Below are 23,266 nucleotides of genomic sequence, written 5' to 3' on the forward strand. Positions count from 1 at the left end.
CCTATAGCAACGGGTGATTACACCACGCTGCCCCAGCTGTCGTGCAGACAGTTGTGTCAGATTTGGGCGGCCATCCAGGGGTGGCATAATACATGCTGCAGCCCCTGGTAGGCCCTGGGTACACCGATGCCCTGGATACCTGTGGTATGCTGAGACAGGGACTGACAAGGCGGCCCAGTTCCAATTAGTGGATGCACCTAATGTACATGTGTGTTAATTTCGAGAGAGAACAGCTAGGCTGTGGGTCTGATTGGCAGGCCCACAGCCGGAGAAAGTCGTAAACCAATGAAGCAAAAGCAAAAAAATCTGGGTGATCATAGGATTGCAGACCCTACTCTCCTACAACAATATACAAACTAAACTCAACATGTAAGCAGAGCGATGTCGAGCACCACTCACCTGTCCGTCGGTACCTCCGGCTGTGTAGAGCTGGACGGGGAGGTACCGACGCGTAAAAGTGACGCGTATAAATGTATACGCATCAACGTAAGAGGACGTCAAAAGAAAGACTCATGGGAGTTGTAGTATCAATCAAAAAATGATTGTCTCGTCGAGTCCCGAAGTATACTCAGAAAATGAAATGTCGTGCAGCAACCAAAATCAATCGTTATATATGGAGTCTGCACATAGACGATTGGCTCAACATCTCAAAAACGTCAAGGCATGATTTTAGTATTGAATCGGATAGTATTTCGGAACGCTTGCAAAGCAAATCCACCATAAATATACATGATGCTATATAGGCTGAGTATTAACAATAATTTATGGCTAAGCAATGCTACCATGAAAGGCCTGACTTGTATTTAAAAACAAAAACAAAAATTGTTTATCATATCACGTCAGCATGTAGCCTTATCGATTTAGAGGCTGGTCCAAGGTATATCGTCATTCAAACCTTGCATATCACTCCGGAGTTGAAAAATCCATTGTTCCTTTTTAAACAAGAAATAGTGTGATATCGCGGACGTGTGTTGGAATAAACGGTTGTTCTAATACCGTCCACTTCAATTCCTCTGCCTTATGTTGATGTGCAAGGAAGTGCTGTGTAAGTTTAGTCGCCTGCTTCTTGCACCGAATAGTGCTCGTGTTCATTGATACGCAACTTTACTTTGCGTGTCGTCATTCCGACATATCTCAATGAGCACGGGCATGTAATGAGATACGACTCTTTCAGAATTGCAGTTCGTGTGTTTCTTAATTACCCATGGTTTCTGTGTGCCAATATCCACCTGTTTGGTAGGTTGAGTCTGTGGACATGCTGTACAGGAGCCACAGGGAAAGTGTCCTTGTACCCTCTGTAAATCCCACAGTGTGTTAATTTTAGAGGATAAAAAGGTCTTTGGTCTAGTGTGTACAAGAGTATCTCGCAAGTTGGCTCCTTTTATATGAAAAAAGAGGCCTTGGTAGAATATCTTGCCCAATGTTTAAAATCCGCCAGTGTTTGCGTATACTCTTTTGAACCTGGTTTGTTTGGGTACAAAAAGTGTGTACAAATGTTAATCTCGAAAGTGGTGGTTTTATAACTGGTAGTTCAAGAAGGGCGTCTTGATTATCATTCAGAGCTCTCTTCATAGCTTTTTTTTACTAGATGTGAAGGATATTGGCGCTCTTGCAAATGAACATACAGATTCTGAGCATGTTTGTGAAAATTATCAGTATCAGAACAGTTTCTGCGTACACGCAGGAACTGTCTGACCGGCAAATACTCTCATAATGCTCTAGGATGATGACTTTGAAAAGTAAGCGGAGAATTTCTGGCCATAGTTTTTTTTATATAATTCGCTGCCTAGATGCCCTTCTACAGGATATATACAAATATCCAAAAAAGGTAACTTCTCTTTACTATATTCCATAGTGAATCTTAGAAAGGGATTTTGATGATTCAACCAGTCGTGGAATTCAGTAACAGCTTGGATGGTACCTCTAAATATGACAAGAATGTTATCTATATAGAGTTTCCACACCATTATTTGTTCACGGAAAGGATTGTCAACACTGAGTACATGATTCTGTTCAAAAGCATGAACATACAGATTGGCTAACGAAGGGGCAAAAATACTGCCCATCGGTGTACCCGAGACTTGAAGGTACAAATTATCTTAAAATCTAAAAATGCTTTCGGTCATTGCCAATCTAGCACATTCCATAATGAGCGGAATAGGTGTGATCATTTCTGAGTCTTGAGGAGTAGTTTCCAACAGCTCACGTATTACGTCTAGGGTTTCCAGTTGTGGAATTGCTGTGTACAATGATTCAATATCAAGACACAAGAAAATCTAGATCCACGTCAAATGACGTGACTGTCAACAGTCTCAAAACATCCTTCGTGTCCTGTAGATAAGTTGGCATTTTTTTCACTAATGGTTTCAAGAAAAAATCCACAAAAGTAGATAACGGTTCCAACAGGGAACCTATCCCTGATATAATAGGGCGACCTGGTGGGGGTCTTTGTACCTTGTGAATTTTAGGCAAGGTGCAAAAATACGGCATGATTGGGTGTTTCGTAATCAAAAAATCTGCTTCGTTGGATGTGATCCATCCTTCAGCATTGGTTTCTTCCACTAAAAGTTTTATTTCATTGGTTACTCTAGGAGTTGGATCAAGTGGAAGAAGACGATAGGCAGAAGTATTGCTTAGTTGTCGTAGACACTCATCTCGATAAGCCACTTTATCTTGAATTACAATGGCTCCCCCCTTATCGGCAGGTTTTATAGTAATGTTCGTGTCATTCGATAACCTAGAGAGGGCTTTCTTCTCTCTCAGAGGTAAATTCCAGTAATGTTTTGGCTGAGATACCCCTAGACTCTTGATGTCTTCTAAGACAGCCTTTTCGAACGTCAGAACTTGGTCTGGTATCTGGTGTTGAGGAGGGCTAAAACTCGAAGGTTGTTTCAAGCCTGTATTCGTGAATGGTAATTCGATGGGGTCAACAACTCTGTTTTTGAAGAAAAAATGTAATCGTATTTTCCTGAAAAAACGTGCCAATTCACATCTGATCAAAAATGGATCACCTGTATTCGTAGGTACAAAGCCAAGTCCTCGATTGAGAACTGAAAGCTCATCTTGATTAAAAGGTCGTGTACTCAAATTGACCACTAGGTCATCTGATTTGTACTGGTACTTGGTTGTGGTTGACCTTTTCTGCTCCTGGTGTTCGGAGGAGGAGGGTCTTGTTCCCAGTGTACCCGTGGTTGGCCTTTCCTCCTGTCTTTGTTTCTATCACGACTTTGTCTTAAAAAAGTCTGGTCAAAAAACTGTGGCTGAGGTGGAAATTGTGCCATAGGGTGTGGATATTGAGGAAAGGGATAATGCCATGGGACCGGTGGCCACCAAGGACCTTGTTGTTGAGAAGGGCCATATCTGCCTCGTCTTCGATTACTCCTATAGAGTGATGGCATGCCACGACTTTGTTGAGCATCAAGTGATGATGTTTCTGAATCATTAGAATAAGCTTCTGAACCTGAAGAGGAATAGTTGGATCCTGTCCGTTTTCCTTTTCTATTGCATTCAGGAGCCGTATACCCTTCTTTAGTATAGGGGTATACTTTTTCAAGTGAGAATCGTGCAAGATCTTTCTTGAATTTTTCTATCTTGGTCACCAAAATAGAATCTTTATATTCCTTGTTGGATTTATTAGTCTCCTCTATGTTCTTCTTGGAGAGTGTTGGTAACAGTAGTTTTAATTTAACCTTCTAAGACTTGAATCTCAATAAGAATAGCATCCGTTATCCTCTTTGCTGTATTTATGATCAATATTAGCCAATCGCGTGTACATCGCCACGCGATTAGTGACCAATCCTTCATAAAAATCTTATCAGAAAGGAACAAACGAGGTGCATTAGTTACCAACAGTCCAGTTGGAGCACAATTCTCTCGCAGATACTCAGTCATAATCGCACCATGAATGAATGAACGTGCGTGAGTGCGTTCTTTTGAGATTTAAAAGAGTTGGCCAATCGTTCTGAGTATTAGGTGTCGTGTCTTGTATAGTGTTCAATATACTAGGATTTTCAGCTAGAATAGATTGTAAAACACTGTCGTCGAAGGACAGACCTGTGTATTCAGCCATGATCAACTGAGGCAAAAGGCAAGCGTAATGCGTAAGGATTTAAATAATCGATCTTACATTGAAGAGATGTATACAAAAAGGGAGCCGTAGCTGCTCAATACAACAAACAACATTTTTTAAGGGGGGGTCCAAGGGAAAAATATTTACCGACCCTGCGGTTTCCAATCCCTTTACCTTATATGCAATAACAAAGAAACCCAGGGTCAACGACAAATATTGCAGGAGGTTTTACCTTTTTGCTTTTTTGACACGAGTAAACAATCTCGATTACTAACGTTTCTCTAGACAACTTGTCTCTTTCAATGTTAATACAGCCAAACATGAGAGAGAATCAGAGAGCGAAGCTTTATGGAGTCATTGACAATTCTTCTTAAGACTGTCCTATGTTGTGTTTACCATGATCTTGAGTAGAAGGAAAGCGCGTAGCGGTTTTTAGTGCCTAATGCAGACAAGGTTTTGCAAACCATATGCTATACCCGTTTGTTTTGATACAGAGCGGGGCCTCATTTATCTGAGTGGATGCCAGGTGGGGTGAGGAGAGTCCCCGTACTTTGAGGGGTAAGTGTTTTTGAAAATTTCTTCGAACATTTTTACTTGGCTTTGGCGCATTGCGCTATAGATTGGTCTACAATTGTTGAATGAATGCTATTATTGCGGATTCAAGTGAGCTGTTTAACCCCTTCCCCGCTCATGACGGAACCACTCCGTCATGAGCCATGGTTGCGCTGTGCTCATGACGGAGTGGTTCCGTCATGCTGCGGCCGTTGGCCGCCGCTCCGCCCACGCGGCGCTAATTCCCCGCCTGTGCGGGCGATTAGCGCAGTGGGCGGAGACTTGACGGAACCACTCCGTCATGAGCACAGCTCAACCGTGGCTTGTGACGGAGCGGTTCCGTCACGAGCACAGCTCAACCGCGCTGCCCCCAAACCCCCCCCCCGCGCCGCAATTCCTGCCGCGGCGAAGGGGTTAAGCATCTATTTTTAAGTCATTGTTGCGGAAAATGCTTGTGAACACTATTGTTATTACTATTATAACTCATTATCATTGTTTTCAGGATTTGGGAATTACTCCACGAATATTTGGGAGTGTTTGAGAACCTGCATTCAAGTAGGTTTTGCATATTTTCATTTTTTGGATTACACGTTTAGTATAGCAGTAGCATGGTTATTCTGGTCCTGACGAAAGCCTAATTGTCTTCCAATCGTAAGGCTGAAACATGTAGACCGTATTTAGGACATTGGCATTTATTTTGTCAAACTGCTTTTGCACTGTTTTTTAGTCTCATCACTTGGTCAGTTATTAATAAAATGTTTGTTCTGACCATTTAGATGTTTTTAATACTTGCACTCACTGGTTTCGTTTTTTTGCACTGCTTAGACATCAACCCCACTTACACTTGTGTTAGCGACATCATGAAAGATTTAAAGATTAGAATTTAATTCTTCTTTGTTCATACATTATACAGCCCTCGTGACCTGGAGGGAAGTGTATGATTGAATCCTAAATGATGATGTACGCTACTTTCAGTGGCTGATGGGATTCATTACCAACGATATTGTTCACTTTGTTTTTCTCCCTCATTTCTTAGGATGCTTATGTACAAAGTGTAAAGGCTCATTGACTTTGACCCTGGGTTTCTTTATGTTATTGGATCCATTATTCCCCTTGTAGTATTTCCCTGATAACTTCCAATGTAACCTCTTGGGGGTAGGCTTGTATATAGACTTTCCATGTCTAAACGTAGTAGTAGGTTTTCTGGTACAGGTTTCATTCTTTTGTACAATTGGTTTCAGAAAATGATAATAGAATTGTGATAGGGGCTCCTGGAGTGATCCTGTACCTGAGACTATTGGTCTGTCTGGTGGAGGGTCTCCCACTACCAGCAAACCCTTTGTGAAATCTAGCTAAAATGACAAGATACAGATTAAGACTAGAACCACTAATATTATTTTAATGTGCAGGGTGATGACTTGGCCTCACACATAGGCCTGACGGGAGAGGGGAAATCAGGGCTGCACATTTTTCCCAAAATGAAACCTTTTGTTTTTCAGGATGTGGGCATCCAGTCCTTATATCCCGTAACAGCGATTGAAACATTGTTCTCAAATTTCAGCCAGCCAATCAGAGATTCCGGTCTGGGGACATCTTAAGGATTTTGGTGGCCCCGGACCAAACATAATTTGGGGGCCCCTGCTCAGCACAACTCAGTTTATTATCCACTTTTAGTTCATTTTGCCAACAAGGAATTTGGTTGCATCATTGACAACTCTCTTTTTTGGCCAGCCAACATCTTGGCCCATTTATGATACATGAGCAGAAAAACTAGTAGTTTGAACAATCCTTCTACCTAAAATCTCTGTTGTTAGACTGTAGTTAGTCTGTCAGAGCCATTCAGGTACACTGTGCTGATGGGTGCTTTGTTTACTGCACTGCGCTGTGAGTGACAGAGTCAGGAAGCAGCAAGCTGTGATCGCACCACCTGGACACAGCCCTAAAATGACAATCTAATCACAGATGAACCCCAAAAGGCAATCTTTGTTGCACAGTAAGGGGCAGATTTTTAAAGCCCTTCCATTGACATTGTGTTACACATGGTGACACAAGGCATCGCAAGGACTTAATTTAGATTTACCAAAGTCACGCAACCGCAAAGCCCACACTGCGTGTCCCTGCATGGGTTGTTAAATCAAGAGTAACAAAAGACAGCACAAGTTACTGCCATGCTATAGTCTGAGCCGGAAAGGCAGTACATGAGTGGAGAGTGGGTGTACCCACACACCCAACCATGCTACGAGTAGTAAACCTGGGACTGTGTTAAAATTGGACCCCTTCCCAACAGAGGCACAACGAGGAGAAATCTTTATTTCTTCTAGATTTTTCAGAGGAAAAGGCTTCAAAATATTGTGTTTTTGTGCAGGAAGGTTATGTTGTATTTGCATTTTCATTGTTTGTTATATTATCCTTTCCCCTCCTTTCCCCACTGTTCTTTGCATCTTACAATGCGAGTGCCAATTCTACCTCGAACCTCGTGGCTGGTGCCAAGCAATGGAGTCAGTTGCACTGCTCCTCATTGCTGACCAGTTGCGCCCTGTTGCTGTGCTGCTCTTTGCTGGAATAAATACTTTTAAACCATCGTTTTACTTTTTTAAATGTAGCGACGAGCTGAGGAAAGGAAAACACCAACATTCTCAGCAGCACAGGAGAGGTGTGTTCCTAAAACCCTGTTGAACCCTTTTAAAGGTATCCTTTGCCTTCAAAGAAATAATCTACGTTTACCTGGAGCCACACGCCGTAACCCCATTTCAAGGAGGACTTCCCGAGTGGATTTGGTGAATTTCTACCGTTTGGTTATTTTTGTTGTTGTCTTTCTGTTCGTTATAACGAGGAGTGCACGAGCAAGCGTTCTCAACTTCCAAAGCGAATACCTATGGAACGAGACACCAGACACGCGTGAGAACTGACGCAGGATTACAGTCTTCATCTGTCTGTTGTCTGGTCACAGTGTTACGGCACGTCATGCATGCTACGCGAGTACGCGGTTAGGCAACATGTTGCACGGCGGCCATTTTGAAACACACTTTTTTCCAGGACAACGCCTTTCACGGAGCACATAGAGAGCGTTTCGACTCGCACTGCATTATCTTTGGAAACAAGCCCGTGTAACCGATACATCACACGTGATGGACATCTTTCTTTTGTAATTCAAGAAAGTAGCCTACTTTTCGTTGCTGCTCGCTGCTATAGCGCTCGTTACTGGTTAAAATAAATTCTTATTAAGAGACAAATCAAGTCCAGACAAGTTTTGTTTTATTCATTTTGTCTTCTTTTGAAATTGATTTCTACCGTTCACACGCTAAGCACAGGTGAACATTGTGCTTATTTTGGCTCCTTATTTTTCCTTGTGCTACCAAGCATGCAAGTTGATCCACCCGACAAGTTTTTGCAAACCAAGGACGATCCTCCTATTCCTTGGACTAGGTGGAAGGAGGAATTTATAAACCATATGACAACAATTGATGGGGAGTGCATGGAGGCAGAAAGGAAGAAGAGCATATCTCTACATTGTTTGGGCTCTGAAGGCCAAGTTGTTTTTAGAGCTTTGCCTCAATTTGCTCCTGCTGCTGGCGAAGGGGAAGGTACCAATGTGTACAAAGAATGGAACCGAGATATAAGCCTGTCACCAACATCGCCCTCAGCAGATACACATTTTATACAAGGGTACAAAGCAAAAATGAATCTTTCGATGAATTTTTGACTGCTTTGAGAGCCTTGAGTTTGCAGTGCAATTTTCATAATGTGTGTCGAAATGATCAGAGATCAGATAATAGTTCACGTAAAAAAGTAAAAAAACACAACAACAACTTTGGGTGTATGGTGATCCGAAGCTTGCTGATGCTATTTCTACAGCCAAGGCTTTAGAACAGTCCAAGAAATTAATGCATACTGTAAGGAATGCAAATAATAAGACGGAACATAGTGATGAAATATGTACTGTCAAATGACCAGACAGCGCAGTGAAGCATCCTCTTCAGGATCGAATACTTTTCGGTTCAGTAACTATGGGAGATTTAAGAAATTTGATAAAAATGAGAGGTCTGGTGCATATTATAGGTGTGGCGGCAGCAGAACACACATGGCATCCTATGGAGGGTGTCTTGCTTTAAACAGAGTGTAGGAAGTGTGGTAGAATTGGTCACTTTTCCTCCGTCTGTAAAGACCAGAGGAGAAATATTTTACCTACGCGTGGTAAGGTATCTTGCACTTCAGAGAGTAGCCACATGGTATCTTAGTGTGAATGTTGCGTGGGTATGGAGAAAAAAAAGGTTTTGTTCTTTCTCTTTCAGAAGGGATTTCTAATGTAAATGATTCTGACCTCAAACACTTTAAGAAACCTCCCATGTGTATGGTTGAGGTTACTGGTATAGATTTAGAGCTGATGGCAGATTCTGGCTCTCCATGGACTATTATTTCTAAAAAATACTTTACAGAGAAACTTAGTAGTGTGTTACATTTTAGAAATATATTGCCACCTGATATCATTGCAGAGAGTTATGATGGTTCCAGAATAGATATGGAAGGTTATTTCAAGGTAAATTTAAAATGAGAATGACTTCTATTAAGTTGTATGTTGCTGTTAAGGGGGTAAATGTCCTAGGACAGAGGGACCAGTGGAAGTTGGGCATTATTCTAAATCCACGTTCAAAGGAACTTGTAATTTTAGATGAAAACACTGATGTAGAGAATATTGCAGTCATAAGTTGTCATGAGAAAGAAAACTTGATAAAAGAAAAATAGAAGGATGTTTTTTCAGATGTTTTAGGTAAACTTAAAAGATTACTCACACAAAATTAAACTCAAACATGATATTCTAGTGAAACAAAAATTGAGGGGTGTGCCGATAAATGTCAGGGACGAGTTGAAGAATATGCTCGATGAATTGGTCAGTGAAGGCATCATTGAACCAATTGATTCAGCTCTTTTTCCCATTCTTTTGGTACGAAAACCTGATGAGAAATTGAGAGTCTGTGTCAATCTTAGAGCTCTGAACGTTGGAATGGTCGTTGATTGCCACCCTCTTCCTAACATTAACGAGTTGTATCCATGCTAGAGGGTGCCAAAGTATTTTCTACCTTGGATTTAACATCAGCGTACCACCATCTTCCTCTGAGTGAGGAATCCAAAATGCTTACTGCTTTTATCACCTCGCAAGGATTATACCAGGATGCCGTTTGGGTTGGCATCTGCGGCCTCCGTATTTCAGAGAGTAATGTTCAATATATTTAGGGATGTGGACAAGTTTGCAAAATGCTTCCAAGATGACATTTTAATATTTTCAAACAGTGAAGAGGAGCATCTGGGGCATTTAGTGGAGGTTTGCGAAAGATTAAGGAAGAGTGGCTTAACCCTTAAAGCCAATAAATGTAAAATGTTTAAAACGTCTGTAGAGTATTTGGGTCACACATTGACTGGTGATGGTGTAGTGCCCAAAAAATCTAATGTAGATGGAATTGTCAATGCACCTTGTTCCACAAACAAAGATCAATTGTTATCATTCGCAGGTACGTGCGAATACTATAGTATGTTTGTAAGCAATTTCGCATCCAAAATTTGAACCTTTAAGAAAATTATTAAGACACAAGACTGCTTTTGAACGGAAAGAAGAACAACAAGCAGCGTTTGATTCCATCAAAAGAGATATTCTCAAGGCTCCCACGCTCAAACCTTTCTGCATGAACAAGGAATGTGTCATTACGGTTGATGCAAGTTTGTATGGAATAGGAGGAGTTTTATCACAGAGGTGTGGTAAGGATAAATGGAATGTGTGTTTCGCTTCCCGCACTTTGAATGAAACAAAACGTAGATATGCTGTAATTGAGAAGGAAATGTTGGCCTGTGTTTGCGCGATTGAGCATTATCGTAATTATGTCTGGGGAATAGAATTCATTTTGAGGACAGACCATAAGCCCTTTGTCAACATCTTATCCCCGGGTGGAGGATGGAATTCCATGGTCCGCATTGCGAGACTCACTTCCAGGGTGCAAGAGTATTGTTTTAAAACAGAGCGTGTACCTGGTAAGAAATGTAATGGCCGATTTCATGTCTCGCCTTCCGTGTCAAGGTAACAGTTGAGATATTTCTGATGACTCTGAGGTTGTTACTACTATTCAAGATGTTGTTTCTGGTGATTTTGAGGGTATTTCTGAAGAGTGAGTGAAAAGGAAGATATTTTATGGCAGACCACTAAGGAGTACATTTTGAAGGGATGGCCAGAAAAGAAGAATTTGTCTGCCGAAGTCTTGCCTATGTTCAAAGTGACTGATGAACTAGAGTTAGAGGGAGAACTGATGTACAAAAATGGAAAATGTGTGCCACCTTCCGGAGTGCAAAACTTAATTTGAGCTGGCACACAAATCTCACCCTGGCATGTCTGCCATGAAACGGTTGGTTAGAAATAATTTTTGGTGGCCAGGTTTGGATCGCACGGTTGATCGTACCGTCAGAGTATGTGATGTATGTATGGGTAGTGAGAAAATGATGAGACTTAATGTGCGACCTTTAAAAAATTCAAAGTGGCCAGATGAATCTTGGAAAAAGCTGGCTTTTGACATTTCTGGCCCTTTTATGTATTTATCACATGATTCTCGCTCCGAGTTGTACTTGGTGATTATCATTCGAAGTGGCCGGAAGTGACATTTGTGTCAAACTCCACCACCAATAAGGTTATAATTTTTTTTAAAGAGATCTTTTCCAGAGAGGGTTGTCCCTCTGTCCTCTTGACTGACAATGGAGTGCAGCTCACCTCCATTGAAATGGAAAATTTCCTTAAATGTCACAATATTAGACATCACACCCTCAGTTTACAAACCACATGAAAATGGCCTAGTCGAACGCTTTAATAGAGTGTTGAAGGGTTATTTGTCTGATGTGATCAACTTAGGAGGAGATCGGAGAAACTCATTAAGAGAAAGGCTTTGGTAATATTGAATCACGCCCCATACTACAACAGAGAGGAGTCCATTCCACCTTCTAAAAGGAAGATATCCTGCTTCCAAAATTTGTCCTTGGTGGTATAAGGAGACGTGCAGGAGCAATGCCTTTTCGGATGAGATGATGAGTGGTGCTGTGCAAAGGGTGGAAGTCAAGCAGCTCAAAACAAGGATGTGGTATGACTGCAAATGGAAAACTAAATCACATAGTTTTAAGATTGGTGATTGGGTTAGAATTAGGAAACCTGGTTTCACCAGCAAATGCTCAGACAGATTTAGCAAAGCTATGAAGATTTTTAAAATCTTTGATAAGTGTCATCTCACAAGATGGTAAGTTGTGGAATGTTAAGTGTGTTGCCGAATGTCCTGTTGGGTCAAATATGGTGGGTGACACGACAAAATATTCTTGTTTAAGACCCAATCAAGGATGCATGCCAAACTCCTCTTGTGAGTCACACATTCGTGCTGAAGACACTGTTGCTTCTAGGGTCAAAGTGTCAGATCGCATTGGACACTTTCCTCAAAGATTGCCAGATTTCATTAAATAACTTTGGCATGCTCCACCTTCCTTATCTGTATCTGGAAAAAGGGAGGTATGTTGTATTTGCATTTTCATTGTTTGTTATTTTATCCTTTCCCCTCCTTTCCCCTCTGTTCTGTGCATCTTACAATGCGAGTTCCAATTCTACCTCGAACCTCGTGGCTGGTGCCAAGCAATTGAGTCAGTTGCATTGTTCCTCATTGCTGACCAGTTGCGCCCTGTTGCTGTGCTGCTCTTTTCTGGAATAAATACTTTTAAACCACTTGGATCGTTTTACTTTACAGGTTTCCCTTCCTGCACAATAAAATCCTGTCTGTAACACACGCACCCTGGCACCATGGTGCGTGGGTGCCTGCATTGGCACTAAGCAGCACTCATTGTGCCACCACAGAGAGCAGAAATGCGACATATACTAGTAAATATTGGGCATTCGTGCACTGTCCCCAAGTTGTCTTGCTGCATTGCGTGAAAGGTTTCTAAATCTGCCGCTAAGTGTCCAGATGCTGCATATAGACAAAAGGCCAGTGCAGCAAGTCTGTGCCTATGCACTTTGCAGGGGTTAGCATGCTTGCTAAATTAAATCAGAATAAAATAGGTCTTTACTAAAAGTCTCCTTTTCTCTCAGGCAGAAGCTGGACTGGCCGGACAGCCTGGGCTGGCTCAAAAAAAGAAAGTAAGTAAACAGATTTTTTTTTAAACTCTAGATCTTTGAATGGTCTCTGGAACAAGGGTTTACAGACATCTGCACGCTAGCGGCCCAGATCAGCCAAAAAAAAAAAATGCTAAATTCTCACATTTTGTCAGTCATGATGGTGACTCATGAAGATGAGGTGCCTGTTCAAACCACTTTTCAGTGTTTTAAACAGTTTCATACATTTATATTCATAAGGCCTTCTTTCCCTTACTCTCCTGAGAGCTCCTTTGAGTTCTGGAACCTGTAGATCTTGGAGCCTGTACAATGGAAAACATAGTTCCCAGGCAGCGTGTGGTCACAAAGTTACAAATAAAATACAAGAAATTAGTTCGACAAGCACTGAAGAAATTTACAATTTTTAATTAAAAAACATTCATTGACATTTAGTTAAAAATATATTGTCTAGTGACACCAATGGATCTATTTAAAATACATGAGTGGCGGAAATAAATTCTTCGACCCGCGTTTCGGCACTGAGTGCCTTCGTCAGGAGTAGCCACAAATACACTTGTCTTTTATTCTATGTGCAGACTTTATCTTCTAATTAGGAACTTTTGGATGCGATAAATGAATCTCGCTTTGAATAAAGAGCACATATAATATTGATGAAAAAAACGAAGGAACGAGCTTCTCTTACAGGTTTGTTTTTGATTGATTAAAATCTTCGTGGGTGAAGTGGGCACTGATTTGCCGGATTTTTCGTTACAGCACGTTAAAGGGACAAGCATCTGGTTTAAAAGACTTGCTGGTCTGATGAAAGTTTGTAACACCGAAGGAAAGAGTCCTCGGTTTGAGCTCACGGGGATATCGCGTGGATCTTGGAACCTGTTGCAGGATCCTTCATCGCAAGAGCCAAGCTAACCTGGGAACCATAGTGGCAAGTGACTCCTCACAGTGCTTCCTTTGATGTCACCAGCTTAGCTGTCACCTTCTGTGATGTCACTTAGTGGAATTTTTTTAATTTGAAATCCATGAATTTAAAACATGGATTGGAGATGAGCAAGATCTATTGTTTTTATCATCTAAAGTGTGGGGGTACTTCAATTCAACACTAAGGCAAACACAATTTAAAATGTCACCGAAATAGAAGAACCTATTTTTTTTATTCCCAAGAAATTTATATCTGCAGCAGCGAACATCCAGATATTCCTCAGCTTCGCAGTACCCTAAGGTAAGGGGGGGGGGGGGGGTCTGCTTTCAAGATATTCTCCTAACTCTAACACATTTATTTGGAGCCTGTCAAAACATGTCTGAGTCACCATGAAAACATGTAAATAAATGACTAGTGTTAGCCTCAGTAAGACTTCAATTTCATTCTGTTGATTTATGTCTTGAAATAGTGAGGACTAAAGAGTGAGAAAGACAAAGTGAATGATAAAGAATGACTCTCTCTCTTCACCACCCCCCCAAAGGCTTGATCCTCATTTTCTTAAACCCAAATGGTGTCACACTTTGCTTTACCTGGAATCATGGCATCATTGCGGCAGTCGTACAGCATCCCAAGCTGAAGGGGCCAGCCAAGTGCGGCTAATTTAATGACGGAAGAAGCTTCAGCTGCCATCATCCAACAGAGATCCGGCTAAAATACATAAAGACACACACATGGATTCATCTAATCCCCTTTTATTGCACATATTCAAACCTACAATCTGGCTTTGCCTGGTGGTCATGCTGATTTAGACAGTACTAAAATCATTTCTGTAGGCAAGTGGAGTATTATGCAGTGATGCGGATTAGCCTGCACTATGTCATACTCTCACAATACCCCAAGGATGGTCCTTGGATTCACAATAATAAATCCTTAGCTCAGTCCTGGTAGTGTGGCAAAGAGCAGTCGGGCTTTACTAAAGCAACATGTGTTACGCATTTCAGAGGACCAACATGGACAACAAATAATTGACGTGACTCGAAGGAACCCAGCACCAATTTATAAACATGAAGTAGCTTTTTAAAATAATTTAGACACAAAAATCTGATACATATAACTGGAGTTATGGATTGTAGAATAAATCAAATCAGGTCAATTCCATACTGCTGAACTTTAATGCAGGAAAGTGGAGTATTATGCAGTGATGCTAGTTAGGCTTCACAATGTAATTCTCTCACAATACCCCAAAGATGGTCCTTTGACTCTGTTAGAAAGTCATCCTTTTGCCCTGTTAGCCTCCAATTGTTGCTGAATGACACTGGTGCCAACTGATTCGGACTGTCACCTGGGCTCTGCTAATCAGGCCCAGTGCTATGTTGAGGGTCTGTCATAGGGTACACGTACAATTGGCAATGATGGACCCTATAGGTCCCTAGTAGTCAATAAGGCCAGGGAGAGGGGGCAGTTGATTGATTCACCTATAACTCCCTAGTATATAATAGGGCATGGGGGCTTAGAGGCCCAGCAGATTTCATGCACTTGCATGTGCGCTGCTGTGTGCCTGCTGTCATTTTAAAGGCAGCCTGGCTTTGCAGACTGTCTTTAAAGGTAAATTTAAAAGTGATAATCAACCTTATTCTTACATATTAGCCACCCCATGGGTCTCCTCTAGGTGTCCCAGGGGTGGAGGCCATGTAACTATTACCAGGGATCTTATAAAGGATGTTTTAAACGCCCTAGTGAGGGAGAACCTTCCCATTTCATTCCCCCCCCATTGTAGATACTTAGCTCCATAGGCTAACATTGCAATATTTTATTTAGGTATAACTATTGCTAGGGAAGGAGAAAAATATCAATAAAGGACTTAAAAGTTTGGTATTGATAAATGCAATAACTTGTCACTGTTTGATTTATCAGAACTAGTACAGAAGAGAAGTTATAGAACTTTCTCTTCAGTAAGTCAGAATCCAGCGTTTGGATTGTAGTCCAGACATCCCAGGTACTGTCTAGGAGATTACAGACCCTTCGATTGGTGTTTTGGACACTTTTAACCTGCAAGGAGACCTTCAAGAAGCACCTACTGAAGTTTGGAGAACTTTTGTGAAAAAGTTGCATGAGGTGACCGACGCGACCGAGAGTCAAGGCCACTACCTTCAACCGCGACCAGGCCAGGATTTCAGTTTCATCCTGCTGAAATCTCATGAGCTCCAGACTTCTAGGATTTGACAGGGGCCTTGCAGAATGTCAAGCCGGCAGATCCTCTGCAAAATCGGGCTGCTGTGGAGGGTCGAGCGACTTAGAAAGTTTCTGGACCTTTTTCTTCCTAAGTGTGAAGGTAAAGTTTTGACTGGGACCTCCCGCTTAGTGTACCTAATCAGGGCTTCATCGTAGTCAGCCTCATACTTTAACTTTGTTCCATTCAAGCACAACCAAATATACCAGAGTGGCGCTATAGGTTTTTAAGCACTATAAAGTGGTTAATCTTTAAAAATTCATATCTTTGGTTCCCTGCATTGGATCTTTGTTGTTTTGGTGTCTATTTGTTCATAGAAATATTTCCTATTCCTATGAATTGGTGTGGGATTTTTATTGTGTGTTGTGGCTTTAGAGTCCAGTCTCCTACGTTAGGCCTGACTGCTCGTTGTCAGCTACCAAGGAATGAGCCTGGGGCTAATTTATTGAGACCTTTACTGGAACCTAGACCATGTTGGTGGCCTTATTTCTACTGGTAGGTGTATTCTTACACCTACCAATAATCTACTTTCCAACAGATTCACAATTGTACATCCTTAGCTCAGTCCTTGTAGTGTGGCAAAGAGCCACACTACCAGGACCAAATGTTTTAAGCATTTCAGAGTGCCAGCATGGACGATAAGTATAGGTCATGACTAGACAGAAATCCAACACCAATTTATATAAATAAAGCATATTTTTATATTAAGTTAGACACCAAACGGAACACATTTAGATACATATAACTGGAGTTACGGATTTTAGAAGGAAAAATAAATCACATAAATTCACAACTGCAGAATTTTAGCATTGCTGTAAATGCGAAAAAGCACTAGTGACAATCATTTGGTTGCAGGTTGAGTAGTGCAGAACCTAAGGAGGGTTTAGGTGATGTGGATTTCAATTTTACCTGGCCCGAGAAGCCCAGGTGCAAAGATGTCCTGGCTGTCCGATGTGCTGAAGGGGAATTTGCAGGGGAGCTGGTTTTACCACTTACACAGTGCTGGTGAGAAAACGGGTGCAAAACGTCAACAACAAAGTAACTGCTGGCATCGAATGAAGGTGATGCAGAGTTCCCTCGAGGTGCTGTGTTGAGTAAAGTTGGTGTTTGTCGGACTGGCCACCAACAAGCTTTGACAGCGGTAAGGTCAGCAGAAAGTCGTTTCAACGTCCTGAGGTTCGTGAGACCACAGTAGCAACCTGGAACGTTCTGAAGGTCGGGACTAAGTTCCCTTCAATGCACTGAACCCTCAACTACTGAGTGATTTCTTGGTGGGCCTGATAGCCAGTGATTCTTTGGCTCTGGGACATTGCTTTTGCCTGTACACTACAGGGGACTAGTGCCACTAGTCTAAGAGTCTGGAGTTGCCTTTGGTTCTAAAAGTGGTCCCTCTGTCAGGAGAACCAGTCTTTGGCCCGGGACGAGTCACAGTGGAGCAGCTTCAGGAAGGTTGCTTCAGGTGCAGAGTATCTGGCCCTTGCTGTGTGCAGATCCTGTTGTCGTAGAAATGGGTCTCTTTTGTTCTTGTTGCAAGTCAAATCAGAACCAAGGTTCTGGTGTCAGGGGTGTCCCTTGAATCCTAGATTTAGGGGCAACAGGGTTGTTGGTGCAAGTGACCAATGGGCTACTAGCCCCAGCAGCTAAACCCCCCCCCCGAGGGATGTGTGTCATCTTTTCTAACCAGAACCCACTATTCTACCCTTTTAAAAATAGCAGTAGTCGTCCTCAGCTGTACACACCAGGTAGTCCACCCTAGGTGTGGCTAGACTTCTAGGGGAATGCACCGCTTGACTACATAATTATCTCACCTGCCCAAGTTCAAATGTCCCTGGGGCCTGAGAAGCATAGATGCATATCAGAGGCTGCGAATGATCTGAAGCTCAACGCCTTGATGTGCCACTTCACTAGCCATCCTGTCAGGGAGGGAGGTGCCACCTCCTTCCCATCCAGACCTTTGTTTCCGACTCCTGGGAATGTTCATACCTCCTAGCAGGGGGTCAGAACACTGTCTTGGTGGTGGCAGCTGCAGGCTGTCAGCCAGAGCACAGGAAAGGCTGGGGCTACCAGGTGGGCAACCTCTAAGGTAGCCATCTGGGTGCATATCACATCAACACTGGCATGAGAGGGGCGTGGCGAGGCCAGCAGCATGACGTGCTTTCGCCGGGCTTCGGCCGAAAGCCGTATCAGACATAGATTCTGGCGACCAGCAGACCCAGAGAACACCAGCTTTTCTCATCTGGGGACTAAGACGAACTCCGGAGCCGGTAGAAACGGAGGAGGATGCCCTGAAAGATATCTACGGGCTAAATATCGGCCAGAGATCGCACCCTAAGATGGCGCCGAGGAGGAACTGAATCGGCTGCGGAAGGACCTGCCAGAGCGGGACCGCGCAGTGGTAGCTGCAGGGGACAGGCGTCAGCGAGGTATGCTGCTTTCTCGGCTAGGTATGCTGCTTTCTTGGCCCTATCCGGGGACTGCCAGAGTGGTGTGGGGTCCCCGAGGAGGGATCCTGAAGGTGTGGGGTGCGGTTGACGAGCGGGCCCCCCTCCCCCTCCGGGAGTGTGTCTGCGAGCGGCTGGGATCTGGCACGCTGAGACTGCGGACAACGACGGACGGTGGGGAATGCTGGTACCCTGGTGAGCCCGCGTCAAGAAGAGGTGGCATGGCTCCGGAGGGGACTGCCTTGGGGAGGAGGTGCCTCGTGCGTTGGACCGGCACGGCCGCCCTGGGCGGTTATTGTTAAGATCCCAGAGGCCGTGTGAGCAGGGCCAACTGAGAGAGCGAACTCTGAGGGTGCGTTGACCCCCACGGACCGCCAAGCGGAATATGCCGGTGAGGAGCTGCAGTTGGCGAGCGGTTGAACTGGGCGGTGCTGTGAGACCTGGGAGACACCGGAGCAGTGGGTCTCGCCCCCCCGTTCTCCCCCTTCTCTTCCCCCCTCCCACCAGCAGCGAGGCGAGAACAGTGAGAGATGACTGGCGGCCCTCAACCTGCGTGATCCGGCGGCCTGGTGGTGAGTGCCCCAGAGGGGCATGCAGCTCCTTAAAGTGTGGGGCAACGGGGGAGGCCGCTCTTTCTATGTTGGGAGTGGATGGACATTCACTGAGGAGAGCAAGGCTGGCGGCGACCCCCCCACTTGGAGCTTGGGCTTTGGAGGCCCACGGGAGGCATCACTTGACGCGGCATGCTTTGGGGTGCTTACTACATATACACAGGTTTGTTTTGAGAGGTACCTGTGGTGGTGGTCCTTGCGGAGCGGGGCGTGTCCAGCGATAGGCACACCCCATAGAGAGCACCTTGCGTCTACCTGACAGATGCGCACTTTCCTGGAGCTATAACTTTAAATAAGAGCAACCCTTGCATACCTCTGCCCAACAGCGACCGCTATGGGCAGATAGAGAACCGAAACCGCCGCAACAGGGCATGATGGACCGGTACACGAAGGTCATCACCCCCCCTCCTGAGGAACGTTTGACCGCCCTCTCAGACACGGACACCCTCCTTCAGGCGATTCACACATCCAGAGTGGCGCTAAAGGGGAAAATAGGTGCAGTGGGCACAGCGACAGGACCTGAGGAATTTGGTGGATAGGGTCACAGAGTCGGAGACTAGGCTGGGAGAAGCAGAAGATTCGCTACAAGACCTACATAAAGGAATGACGGAACTGCAATCATCCCATAAAGACCTACTATGGCGGGTGGAGGATGCTGAAAACAGAGCACGCCGCAATAACCTCCGCTTTGTGGGCTTTAGAGAGAGAAGTGAGGGAACGAACATGCCCGAGTTCCTTCATTCATGGCTCCTGTGCACCTTCCCGAAAGACAAATTCTCCACCTGCTTTGTTATAGAAAGGGCCCACAGGACGTTGATGGCCCGACCACCTGCAGGAGCGCAGCTTGGGGAGATCCGGCATGAGAACACACGCATAATGATTTTCCCCAATTACAGTAGGGAGGTGCAGAAACAGACGCACCTTCGACTCCGTAAAAGCCAAATTGCCAGATCATAAGATTCAATATATGCTACTCTTTACCACAAAGCTGAAAGTGCTGTTCATGGGCAAATCCAGTGGCGTAGCTAGAGCTTCTGCCGCCCGGGGCTATCCTCCAGATTGCCGCCCATGGCAGGTAGCGGGGGGGGGGGATGAGGGGGGAAAAAGGACGGGAGCAGCGGGGGTGGATTGACAGTGTTTAAGTTGTGAAAGCAAAGGTTGGAGCGGAGGTGCAGCGTGCCCAACACTAACCTGGCATCCCAATGCAGGTATGTCAGTGATTTACATAATATACAGATTGACAATAAATCACGCAAGCGTGTAAATCAGTGTAAAAGATGTGTTGCATTAGTCAGTGAGGGTTAAAAGGTGTAGCAGTCCCATATCCTACATACCTCACTGTGCTATATTAAAAGACTTAGTATTTAGGAACTGCAAGTAACAAAAGGATCCGTGTTCAAAGCAGTAATCCACTTACCTAGCTACATAAAAAAAAACATTCTGCCATCTGCACATTAACCTTCTATACTACTTTGAGTCAGATCTGGGACTACACAAACAGAAATCTCTCCCAAAAATATTTTAACCTCCAGGGTTATCTCACCAATTATTATTCCCTGATATTTACTGGGCACCTCTGCAGCAGAGGTCTTAACCCTATAAAAATATTAGAAAACGCAGACTTTTGAAACAAATTAATTATAAACGATCTGCTAACATGCTTCTCCTTGTTGCCAATTTCTTTGTGGCAGGGTTATAAAAAATGTGGAAAATTAGTTGAGACGCAGATTTGGCATCAGGATTGCGCCACTTTTTTTTCCAGCACAAAGCAAAATGTAGATTCTCCTAGTATGTGAAGAAAGAATCTGGATTTCATTAAAGACACGGAGGCTAGCATTATGCATAAATACTTTTATTGCACTACTCCTTGCAGCACTTCAAAGTAGTACATCACATCTAGAACTTAGAACAATCAACATTACATATTCCAACACACAGCAGCCATGTTCCTCTTTTCAAGCTGCTCCTGAAGCAAAATCCAAAAAAGAACTTTTGCTGAAATCCATTTCCTCCGATCTATTAACTCTGAAAACAAAATCATACAAAAGTATGAACAAACCAAACTTTAACATGTTACCATCCAAATCTACTCTTATAAATTTTCAAAACACCCCAACCCCCCTTAAATAGGGAGGGAGGGAGGGATAATGCTAGCCTCCGTGTCTTTAATGAAATCCAGATTCTCTCTTCACATACTAGGAGAATCTACATTTCATGGCAAAACCGGAGGCTAGCATTATGCATGTTCAAAGCTGTGATAAAACCACAGACGAAACATGACTCATAGACTTTAAATAAAACTTTGCAAAAACATCCGCACTTGACCAATCTGCAGCACGCAAAATCTCCTCCAAACGTCCACCAGACATAAAAACCTTACTTGCCATAGCACCTCTCACAGAATGCGCGCCAAATTGTTTCAAATCCACACCAGCCTCAGACATACAAAACCTCACCCACCTTGTAATAGAGGCTGAAGTAACCGGCTTATAAGGACGAACAAAAGAAATCAAAAGCTGATCATCACCATGCAACCTAAATTCACTCATTCTACCTTCATACTCATTCAATCATCTAACCACACACAATTTCGGATGCTCATCAAATTTAGGATAAAAAAACGACTGACATGCATTTCGTCCTTTTTAAAAATTACTCCATCTGGCGAAAAACATTGACCACTAATGTCTAAAGCCCTCACGTCCGATACTCTTCTAAACAAAATCAGACATAATAGACTTGCCAACTTGCCAGACAACTGCTTCAAACTCAGAAACTTATTACCTGGCCATCTTTCAAATAACCCTAGTATTTTACTCACATCCCATAATCCATTATATCTAGGCTTTGGAGGTCTCCTCAACTTTATCCCTTTCAAAACTCTACAAATCAACGGCTCTCTACCTACCGAACAACCTCCAACCAAACTATGCCCTGCTGCAACAGCAGATCTATAACAATTAATAGTTCTGTAACTCGAACCTCTCTCATACAATTCAGACAAAAAATTTGCCAACTCTATAGAAGATGCCTCCACGGGATCCAAGCCCCTTTCCATGCACCAACAAAACCACTTCTTCCAGGCTGCCAAGTATCTTTTCCTAGTACCTGGAGCCCAAGATTCTCTGAGCAATTCCTGAGCCTGATCCGAAAGTTCCTTGAACTGCTCTCCTCCCCTGAAATCTTCCATACAAGAAGGCTCAAAGCCCCCTCTTGCACCAAAGGATGAAAGACTCCTCCCTCTCCTAGAAGGACGTCTTCTGAATCCGGAAACAACAAAGGCTCCTCCATCACTAATTCCAACAGACCTGGAAACCAAGCCTGAGAAGCCCAAAAAGGCGTCACTAGCACCACCTGACACCTCTGACGTCTGACCGTCAACAGCACTCTCTGAATCAATGCAAATGGGGGAAATGCATAACCCCGTATCATTCTCCAATCCTGCTGAAATGCATCCACCTCCTCCGCTAAAGGGTCCGGTCTCCAACTGAAATAACGATCCAGCTGATACGTCAACCTCGACGCAAACAGATCCACTTTTAAAGGACCCCACATTTGATCTATTCTCTTGAAAATCCCCACATCTAGCTTCCAATAGCTGTAATCCCTCAAATACCTTGAATTCCAATCCGCCACCATATTGCACTGACCCAGAAAATACTCCGCCTGCAAACCAATTTTTTCCTCCAAACAAAAATTCCAAATCTCCTTTGCCAACTGCGATAGATTCCTCGACCTGCTTCCACCCAAACGATTTATGTACCTTACCGCAGACACACTGTCCATCTTCAACAAAACATTGAAACTCCTTAATCTCTTTAAACCATAAAGGCCTGCCATCATCTCCAAAACATTTATGTGTACTCCACTCTCCTCTATGGACCATCTTCCACCTGTCTCCTGACCCTCTAGATAAGCTCCCCAACCATAAAGGCTTGCATCTGTCTCCAACACAAAATCCGGACAAATCGCAAAAATCGCACGACCATTCCATGCTTCCAGATTTTCTAACCACCAAACCAATTCCTCCCGAGCCTCTCTCGAAATTAATACCAGATATCCATGCCATAAACCTTCCCTGAGAGCATCTGCTTTCAATCTTTGCAAAGCTCTGTAATGTAGAGGCCCAGGAAAAACGGCTTGTATTGTGGATGAAAACAAGCCAAATACTCTTGCCAAAGATCTCAAAGTCACTCTCCTTTTTAGGTCTCGTGAGCCAAAGGCTCGAAGAGACATTTTATATGTGGGATTTTCAAAGTGCTACCCAGTCTTTTGGCTGGCCTAAACCTTGAGTGCACGAGCTCACATGCACAGCTGCTCCT

The 23,266-nt window shown here is 43.5% G+C and overlaps 1 protein-coding gene across 1 annotated transcript in view; it reads right to left on the reverse strand.

Moving 5' to 3' along the window:
• LOC146830022 (verrucotoxin subunit beta-like) overlaps positions 1 to 23,266 on the reverse strand; it is a 297,695-nt gene that overhangs the window by 180,834 nt on the left and 93,595 nt on the right. The window contains exon 2 of the mRNA XM_085604256.1: positions 14,253 to 14,370. Within this exon, the coding sequence (XP_085460382.1) occupies positions 14,253 to 14,355 (103 nt within the window). The 5' untranslated portion in view covers positions 14,356 to 14,370. The remainder of the gene's footprint in view (positions 1 to 14,252; positions 14,371 to 23,266) is intronic.

This window comes from Triturus cristatus, chromosome 5_1 (assembly GCF_964204655.1).
Source record: "Triturus cristatus chromosome 5_1, aTriCri1.1, whole genome shotgun sequence".
NCBI classification, from domain to species: domain Eukaryota; kingdom Metazoa; phylum Chordata; class Amphibia; order Caudata; family Salamandridae; genus Triturus; species Triturus cristatus.